Below are 10,608 nucleotides of genomic sequence, written 5' to 3' on the forward strand. Positions count from 1 at the left end.
ACGGCATCTTGAATCTACAAATGAGCTCATAAAGACATCCCACTAGACAGTTGACAGATAGTTCTTCTTAATCTAGGCAAATGCAAACTACACAAATAATTGTTATATATGTAGAAGAAAATAGACTAGATAGAGAATTTTGATAACACAGAGAAGCAGGACTGAGTGTTCAATCTCACTATTTATATTAATAAAAGGAAGAGGTTGGTTGAAGAAGTTGCAGCCAAAACAAAGTTGCAATATGTATGGGTATGGGTAAACTGTACTGAACTGTACATGTTATTGATAACCTATATATATTTTGTACTCTTACTGCCAACAAAACTATTTTTCAAACTCAAATTTTTATGAAGTGAAACATTAATAAATCTTGTAGATGGGACTATAAACTTTTTTCCAATTAAAATACAACAATATGGGTTGCAACAAAAGCCCTTTTTGACCAAAGTACCAGGAACTATGGAACTAGAGGAGTTTAACTAGGAACTTAAAAGTCCTGTTTGCACATGTATTTTTGCATTTCCACCACATCTGGAGAACAAGGACGATATGGCAAATAATTAAAAAGTTTTATGTGAAAAGAAGAAGCCAGAATCATCAGCAAAAGTAACAGAAACAAATATGAAGATGCAGCGACCAAGTCATTAATGTAGGTTGGGAACAAAAGATGTCCAAAACGGGAGCCCTGTGGGACACCACAAGTAACTTGCGCCATATGAGAGGCCCATCCATTTAAATTTACAAATTTTTACACTGATGATAGAATTTCAGAGTCATTCTTAAAGCAGCTCATTGCAGCCATAATGTAATAACTTTGTGATGATAATTTGCAATTATAAGCTTATGTTAAGTCCAGAACTATATGCAAAGCATATTCATTGTTGTTTGAAACTGTTTGAATTTTGTTTTCTAAATAACAACCATGTCTGTGGAATGCTTTTTAGATTAGGTTAAGGCAACAAATTTACTAAGAAAGGCTTAGGAAAAGATCAAGGTCTGGGTTTAAATAACTACGTTTGATATGTAGTTGGCGTTAGTAAAGTCTGGAAGTTACGCAACAAGACTTTGGTAAAATAAGTCAACGTTGACTTTGTTTCGCACAGAACACAAACAGCCGTCTCCTGGGTAAAAGTCCTGTGTTTGTTTGACCCAACCAACCTTCTCTCCCATCCGCCGTACAAAGACTTTCTGCTCTTTATACCATAGAAGTAGCTTTGACAGTCTCATAATGATTTGGATGGGTGTATATTTGAGGTAGTTCAAACCCTGCCATTGTTATTGGATGGTATAGTTTGTACTTCTACTTTTTAACCACAGTATAGACTATAACTAGTCATTGATATTTTAGGAATGTTTACAAAAGGGAAAGATGCAAGACATCACCCAGAGTTAGCAAAAATGTAATCAGTCTATGTGCTACAACATGATTAGAAGATGGTAAAAACTGTGTTCATGATGAGTTTCCACCAAGCTTGTTGACAGCTTCCAGTAATCCCATGAACATTACATAATGTTTTCTTCAGTAATGATTAAGGTTTTCCCAGAGGAATGAATGCCCATAAAACAGACTGATGTGAGTAGATTGTTTAGAAGGCCTGGAAAGGAAGGCCTGAAGACTGATGTGCAGAGAGGAAACATTCTAATTGTTTCTTCCGAGACTTAAGGTTTACCTCAATGGATTTCTTTATGCAACTCAGTGTAGCTGGTAACAGAGTACAGAAATTGTAACAGGGCAGACTGTTTAGAAAGGAACTTTGTTTTCAGGGAAAAGTTTACATTCAAGATTTTATGTCTGCAAGGCAACATAGACGTGTAAATTCAGATATTGTTTGAAGGTTAACATTTTAACAGCACACACTCTCAAATGTCTTGAGTGATAAACTAATGTAAATCATGATGGGAGATCAAACTTAGAATTCTCTTTATCAACCTGTTTGTTATGGTGTTCAACTGGTGCCAACTGGATTCTAGTGCAGCTAAATGTAAAGGTTGCAATGATTAGAGAAATGAAATCTGTCGTGTTGTGGAGCTTAAGAGTTGCTCATGTGGTTGAGTTTTCCTTTAAGCATTATTTCTGTCGATGCATCAATGTAATAGCGTTTTTTACATTGCAGGGTCACTACTTCCACCTATGTAAAGCGTACTTTGTCCATCTACTGTTGAGACTTAAAGGTTAAAAAGCACCTTCATATCTTTCATGAATATTGTCCTCATGTATCTTTTTCTTTTGTTGTTAAATTGTCATTTCTATCATGTTCAGTTTCATTGTAGTAGGTCTGTCATTAATTGTTGTCTTCATCTCTCTCTTGTTTTATTTCTGCATAGCTCAGATGGAAAACTATACGTACAACAGCCTCACTCTTCAGATCGAGGGGTTGAGGGTCACAAAGACTAGCAAGTACCCTGTCTTTGTATTCCTGCTCTTTGCCTACGTGTTCATCTTAATTACCAACGTGGGCATCGTGATCTTGATATGGACGGAGAGAAGCCTCCACCAGCCGATGTATCTCCTCTTCTGCAGCCTGTCCATAAATGATGTCATGGGAAACTCTCTCCTGGTTCCCCGTTTGCTGGCGGACCTCCTGGTGCCCCCCTCTGAGCGCCTTATTCACTACTACGAGTGTGTGATGCAAGCTTTCACCACACACATGTTCAGCACCAACGCACACACTGTGCTCATGATTATGGCTTATGACAGATATGTTGCCATTAGTAATCCATTGCGGTATAATACGATAATGAACAGCAAAATGGTGTTGAAGCTGACAGTGTCTGCCTGGGGAGTGGCCTTTGTTTTGGTGGGGATTCTGCTCGGTCTGACCGTACGACTGAACAGATGTAGGACTTTGATCACAAATCCTTACTGTGACAATGCCTCACTTTTCAAACTCTCCTGTGAGAGTGTGATTATTAATAATGTCTATGGCCTCACTTTCACTGTAGTCCTGCTCTCGTCCTCTATCGGCAGTATAATCATCACCTATTCTAAAATCACAGCAGCCTGTCTGACTAGTAAGAGCAAGTCTTTAAACAGTAAAGCCTTGAAGACCTGCAGCACTCATCTGTGCCTGTATCTGATCATGCTTGTCAGTGGGCTGATCCTCATCACCCTCCACCGCTTCCCCCAGTACACAGAGTACAGGAAGATTTCAGCCATTCTCTTTAACGTTGTTCCCGGCAGCCTCAACCCTGTTATCTACGGGCTGCAGTCCCAAGAAATACACAAGTGTTTGTCAAATATATTTCACCTGAAAAAAAGTACACCATCATCATTTTAATTCTGGAGGGGTTTTATTCTGATGTTTTTAAGTCAACAACTGTGGAATTGGACGGTGAACAAATTTAATCTATGATGTAATCCTTTGACCAGATTTTGACCGGAACCTTAACCAAAGTAGAAATGTTACTTGCGACATTTGATACAAAACATAAGCTGTTAAATCTAAGAATTACATGTAAAAATAAGATTTCATGCACTCCTACTGTCCTCTAGTTTGGTGTTTATGTGTTTAAATGGAAGACCTTGTTACCTTGTTCTACTTTCATGTATTTTCCTTGCTCTGAATTTTCCAATCCAGTGGGAGAGATTAACTAAGGAACCCACGCAAAATTTGATTATTGAATGTTAAAGTTTTACAAAATGTTACTTACTTTTTGTTGTTATTTTGAATGAATTTAAAGACTTGTTCAGTTAAACTATAAAATGAAAAAATCAAAACCATCTTGTTGTTTTTTTGAATTTGATCTTTATTGCAGTGAAGAGCACACTTGGTACAAATATTTTACATAACAAAGGATCTCCCAATCTGAGTTCCAATCCAATCCAAATTTATATGCTTAAAATAAGATAAGATAAGATAAGATAATCCTTTATTAGTCCCGCAGCGGGGAAATTTGCAGGCTTACAGCAGCATAGAGTAAAGTGCACACAAGAGACATAGTAGAAGAAAGACAAGATAAAAAAAAAGAAAAAAAAAAGACAAGTATTATAAATAAGCAATAAAAACAGTAGAAAAACACAATAACTGAAATATAATATTTACAGACAGACATTTTTTATTTTATTTTAACTATTGCACAGTGTTTTTATTGTCATGTGTCATGTGGTCTGCTGGGAGCAGAGCTGGTTGTGCAGCCTGACAGCAGCAGGAAGGAAGGACCTGCAGTACCTCTCCTTCACCACCGGGGGTGAAGCAGCCGGTGGTGAAGGAGCTGCACAGAGCTGCCAGGGTGTCCTGCATGGGGGGGAGGTGTTGTTCATCAGGGATGACAGCTTGGCCATCACCCTCCTGTCTCCCACCACCTCCACCGTATCCAGTGGACACCCCAGCACACTGCTGGCCTTCCTGACAAGCTTGTTCAGTCTCTTCTTGTCGGCTGCTGAGATGCTGCTGCTCCAGCAGACCACTGCATAGAAGATGGCTGATGCCACCACAGAGTTGAAAAAGGTCCTCAGGAGTGCTCCCTGCACTCCAAAGGACCTCAGTCTCCTCAGCAGATAGAGTCTGCTCTGACCCTTTTTATAAAGTGCATTTGAATGATTAGTCCAGTCCAGTTTATTGTTCAGGTGAACACCCAGGTACTTATAAGATTGCACAATCTCAATGTCCTGTCCCTGGATGTTCACTGGTTCCGGAGGACAGTGTTTACCCCGGCGGAAGTCCACCACCAGCTCTTTGGTTTTACCAGAGTTGATCTGGAGGCGGTTCCGCCGGCACCATCCTATGAAGTCCTGGTTCAGTTCTCTGTATTCCCTCTCATCGCCGGCGGAGATGAGGCCGACGATTGCAGAGTCGTCAGAGAACTTTTGCAGGTGGCAGGTAGCAGAGTTATATTTGAAGTTGAATTTCGACATTTTCTGACAATTGAATTTCAATTCTTCAAGAAAAAAATCCTATTTCTTAATGGTTTATTGTCTTTTTTTACAAGCTAATGAAGTAAACAAAATAAAAGTATTATAGTGCACATGCACAGTAAGATGATAAACGCCAAGGCCCAGAATATGGACACAGCTCTAACTTTTTTATATGAGGACCAGGGAGCTTGTAGCAACAACCCCAGTACCCCGTATTTCTGCAAGACTCCCCTGGGATCATGGTCCTAAGCCTTCTCCATGTCCAGAAAAACTGGATGGTCAAACTCCGATGACTCCATCAGCAACCTTGCAAGGGTGAAGAGCTGTTCCATAGCCCGAATGGAATCTGCATTGCTCCTTCTGGATCTGAGGTGCCTCAGTTGGTCAAATAGTTTAATTCATTTTTGTTTATTTTTGAACGTATTAATGCATTTATTTTACAACTGAACTGCAAATTATTTTAGAAACTTTGATGAATCTCAAAGTTGTGACTCAGACTAACTGGTACTGTCCAACTTGTCTCAAAGAATCAACAACAGGAAAGACTACTACCACACACACACACACACACACACACACACACACACACACACACACACACACACACACACACACACACACACACACACACACACACACACACAGGAGCAGTTAAAGTAAAGTTATTGCTTTAATAATGAATCTCTAATTAGGAGGTTAAACATTTGAGGCAGACAGGTGTAACCATGGTAACAAGCACAATTATATTTCTTGTGTTTTCTTTTCAGGTGCTTGTTGTAACCTCTGAGGTTACTTAAAATAGGTCCCTTTGGTATTCTTTTGCTATCCTGTGTATAATTTATGTTTTTAATGTGTAGTGTATTTTATCTTTACCTTCGGGACGTGTGCTGCCCACCTGATTGTGGTGTCCATCTCTTACAGCTCGGCATCGTGCGTATACATCTCCTACCGGGTGGGAAACTTTCCACCAGAGGTACCAGATGAATCATCCTGCATATCCTGAATATTAGCTTTGCCTTTGTCTTAGCACATGTCTCATATATGTCCACCAAACATGACAGTTAAGATCATGTGTTTAGAGCCAGTATTTTAAACAAGACTGGCAAATGTTAATTTCTCATATTGTGTGCAGCAGATCAACATAAATTCAACTTACTGTTTGTTTTCAAAGCTTTCAACAAGCTTTTTTAAATTAATTATTTAACTTTTAATTTTCAAGGATGGTCCCATTATAATTTAAAATCTCTTAAAACAGCAAAATGTTTAACATATACAAACACAAATAACATACATAAAAAACAAAAGAGTAAAATGTATTTACAACATGAAAATTCACACATAAGAGACAAGTAAAAAAAAACAGCAAAATTGCATCAACCACTGTATACGCATTCCTCCCAATTATCAGAAACAATCTGATACAAATCATCAGCTGTCTTCTTGGACTTTGAGGCACACATCAGTTTAGTTTTGTCAACAAGTTTTAATTTACAGAGATTCCTCTGAACAACATGAATAGCATGTTGTACTCCTTGAATCTAAATTATATATAATGGTGTCGTCTGCAAAAAAAAGACATTTTTTACTCTCACTTTGCAACACAGATTACTTATCTGAATTCTAAATAAAAAAGGACCAATATGGACCCTTGTGGGACACCTTTTTTTAAATTTAATAAAATATTCTATATGAGAAAGCTCGAAAATAAGCTAAAAACAGAGTGTTGTCACTGTTAGCATGATGACCGAGCAATGTTGTCATCCTGAGAACCTGCAGATAGAAATGCCAAATACCTGGCGTGTTCAATAAATCAATATTTGTTTTTTTTTAGGTTTTAGGTTGATCTGTTTGATAAGCTGTCTTATTACTAACTAACTTATTCAGTTACATTTGCATTAAAGGGTCACATTTAACTAGTTAATATAGTTTTTATTACTAAGTTAATCAACAGTCTCTTTTTATATTAATACAAAATATGATATATAATTGTATTACATTAATTTTTGTTTTATTTCTTTAAATAGATGTGTGAATATGTCTCCAAATTCCCCTCATTTGTACGGTGTTAACAACATCAGAGGCTCCTGATGCCCAGTAACAGACAACTTTTAATCCAACAATAACTTAGTAGAGGAATAAAACTAAGTACACTGATTCATGGGCTGGACTTCAGTACAATTTTTAAGGTAGTTTCTTTACTTGGGTTTTTCCATTTATTACATTTTATACTTTTACTCAACCACAACAAATTTCCTTCACAGATATATCTATAGCTTACATTTCAATTTGAACATGTTATATCTGATAAACTTATAGAATATGATGCATATTGGAAGTTAAACCATTGGCTAGCAACAATTTTTGGTTGTGTCCTCTTAGAAAAATCTGCGTAGAGTTGTATCTCCCTGTCATGTTTCTGGGAGAAAACACGTTTCCCTTGAAGTATAATTGACAATGCTGTTTTGTATTTATGGTAACATACTTTTTTGGGACCAGGCTGAACATTGATTCATCACATTCTAATAAATGAGAGACATTTCACTGTGCAATGAGTATGAGTACTTCTTTCATCACTACAACTTGTTTAGTATAAAACAGATCCAGTTAAAACTGTTAACAGGGAGGTTACCAGGATGTTGTTTCTAGAAACAGTTGAGTTTTTTCCAATAAGTGAAAATAAATCACAAAATCATCAAAATATTCCTTTATTGTGTTAAGTCGGCTCCGGAAGTCTTGGATATTTCAAATCCGGCACAATTGAAATTAAATCTTTATTTGCACCAGAGGTATATTAAAAAATGTGTTTGATGATAATAAAAGTAATAATAATAATAATAATTATGATAATAATAATTAGATCATATGCGGTCCAGTGAAATTGAGTATACCAGCTACTTGTATCCACCATCACATTCTTCCAGCTCAGGTCCCCCTTCACCACAACTGTCCGGTTCAATAATCACATCACTGCTGATGCCGTACTGAACCAACTGTCCATGTCTAATACCATTTTCCCGCCAGCGCAGACTGAAAGTCACAGTCTGAAGGAGCCAACAGAGCCACATCGTCTGCAAAGAATAATTCTGAGATCCCCAAAAAAGAATCATTGACAAGGGACAAACCTGGTGGAGGTCAACAACCACAGGAAACCTGGTTGGGCCAAGAATATGGACACAGCTCTCACTTTTTTATATAGGGACCACTTGAAGCAACGACCACAATACCCTGATTTCTGCAAGTCCACAAAATACATGTAGACTGGATGGCCAAACTCCCATGACCCCCTCAGCAACCACAATGGAATCTCCATTGCTCCTTTTGGATTTGAGTTCCCTCAGTTGGTCAAATAATTTAATTTGTTGTCTTTTATTTTTGAACATATTAATGCATTTATTTTACTACTGACCTGCAAATTACTTTAGAAACTTTGATTAATCTCAAAGTTGTGACTCAGACTAACTTGTACTGTCCAACTTGTCTCAAAGAATCAACAACAGGAAAGACTACTACCACACACACACACACACACACACACACACACACACACACACACACACACACACACACACACACACACACACACACACACACACACACACACACACACACACACACACAGGAGCAGTTAAAGTAAAGTAAGCATTTAATAATGAATATCTAATTAGTAGGTTAAGCATTTGAAGCAGACAGGTGTAACCATGGTAACAAGCACAATTATGTTTCTTATGTTTTCTTTTCAGACGCTTGTTGTAACCTCTGAGGTTACTTAAAATAGGTCCCTTTGGTATTCTTTTGCTATCCTGTGTATAATCTATGTTTTTAATGAAAGTGATCTGACGTCACTTTGTGTAATTAAAGTTGTTTGTTCTCACCATAATCTCCATTATATTCAGAAAAAAGGTCAGTTACCCTTGAAAAGGCAAAATGTGGAGGTGGATGAAGTTTTTGTATCTGACAAAACCTGACTGAGCAGCACAAAGTCTGATTCACACAATCAGGTAAGATGATGATGTCTTATTTATGGACCATGTCCAGGTTTTGGGACATTTAAAAAGGAAAATCTGAAGAAGTGGTGTTATGTTGTATGAGTGTAGAGCTTTTTTTAAGAGTTATCTTATTTGACTGTAATTTGTGATGTCAAACTTACCTTGTGTTTAGTTGAAGTTTCATACAGAGCTTTTCCTTTTTGCATTGAAATTATTCTGCACTTGTCTGTTGACAGCAAATTTGTCCACATCCAACCATCTATTCATCTGTCTGCTGATGAGAGATGGAGCTTTTGCTGTCTGATATGTCACCTGAAAGCCTCAGAGGTCTGTGAGTTACTGTTTTCATGAAGTCCAGTGCAAACAAACTTCAGTTTCATATATCATGAATTAATCAGAAATATTTTTTTCAATTGAAAGTAAAACAGAAATGTTATTAAATGTAAATTAATGTGTAAAAATGGTGAAACAGTTACAAATTCATGACAAAGTTATTTAGAGTCTAAGTTTGTTTTCCCTTGAAAACAAATCTTTTTTAGTGCTTCAGTGTAATTTTATGTCAATGACTGAAGAAAATATCACATTATTTTAGCTGCTGTGTTAATCCTGCTTTTTTCTCAGTGCTGAATTGTTTTTAATTCATTTGCATTAAGGCTTGATATTAACTGCTCTAATTGCACATTATCGTAGCTGTAAAGTGCATTTATGTCTCATGTAATGTTTGTATATCTGATATTGCTAATAAGTGGATCAGCAGGTCAGAGCTTCTTCTTCCCATCTGATTTAAATCTGACTGCTGAAGCATCTATTTAGTTTTATATTTGAGAGTGTTTGCAGTAAACAAAGATGTCAACATATGAGAGTATTGTTTTAAGACAGTGTGAACCTATCCTTTAAAGATGATTTTTTGTTTAAGCAGTTTTCATATTTAGATTACTTTGATTTTATGTCTATTTTTATGGATAATTCAGAAAGGCAAAGCTTTTGCAGCTTAGCTCTGCTGATATGAAGTTAACTTCATACCTGCACTGGTGGAAAAGGGTATTTAGATTTTTTACTTAAGTAAATTAACATTGTAAGAAAACCCTCTTAAGTCAAAGTCCTGAAGTAAAAAGGTTACATAAATAAAAGTATCAAAGGATTTGCATCAAAAAGTACCGAAAGTATCAAAAGTAAAAGTACTCATTAGGCAGCAGAACGATCGCTTTCATTGTAATGCTAATGTTTCATAAACTATATCATCAAATTATTATTACTATAACTAACTATATTGATTGCTTTTAACTTTGTAGCTAGTCGAGGTGGAGTTAAAATAACTAATATAACCTACTTTATACAAGTTAATTATTGGTAGTTGGTCCTTAATATATCAATTTAGAAACTCATGATAGGTTTTCTGTGTTAAATTTGAAATAATAACTGAAGCTGTCAGATAAAGGTTGTGGAATTAAAAGTAGCCCAAAGTGTACGTATTGGCAATACTCAGTCAATATACTTTAACTACAACATTGGTGTTCCTCAGGGATCAATAATGGGCCCTATTTTTGTTTTGCTTGTACATTAATGACATACGCTAAGTATGCCCATCTGTCAACATTCAAATGTATGCTGATGACACTGTTCTTTATGTTCATGCTAAAAACAAACAACAAGCTGACCAACTCATGTTTACACCTGAATATTAACGAAACTGTCTGTATGTTCTATACAAGGAAACCCCAAGAGACTGACTAACCTGATGTTTTTGTTAAAGGAGAAAAAATCAAA

At 36.6% G+C, this 10,608-nt stretch overlaps 1 protein-coding gene across 1 annotated transcript; it reads left to right on the forward strand.

The window, feature by feature from the left end:
* Positions 1–2,330: 2,330 nt before the first annotated feature.
* LOC129113800 (putative olfactory receptor 52L2) lies at positions 2,331–5,858 on the forward strand. Its single transcript, XM_054626277.1, has 3 exons — positions 2,331–2,682; positions 2,812–3,228; positions 5,713–5,858. The coding sequence occupies exons 1-3, from the start codon at positions 2,331–2,333 to the stop codon at positions 5,856–5,858; spliced, it is 915 nt and encodes a 304-aa protein (XP_054482252.1).
* The last annotated feature ends 4,750 nt before the right edge of the window (positions 5,859–10,608 follow it).

The sequence above is a fragment of the Anoplopoma fimbria genome, chromosome 24 (genome assembly GCF_027596085.1).
Source record: "Anoplopoma fimbria isolate UVic2021 breed Golden Eagle Sablefish chromosome 24, Afim_UVic_2022, whole genome shotgun sequence".
NCBI classification, from domain to species: Eukaryota; Metazoa; Chordata; class Actinopteri; order Perciformes; family Anoplopomatidae; genus Anoplopoma; species Anoplopoma fimbria.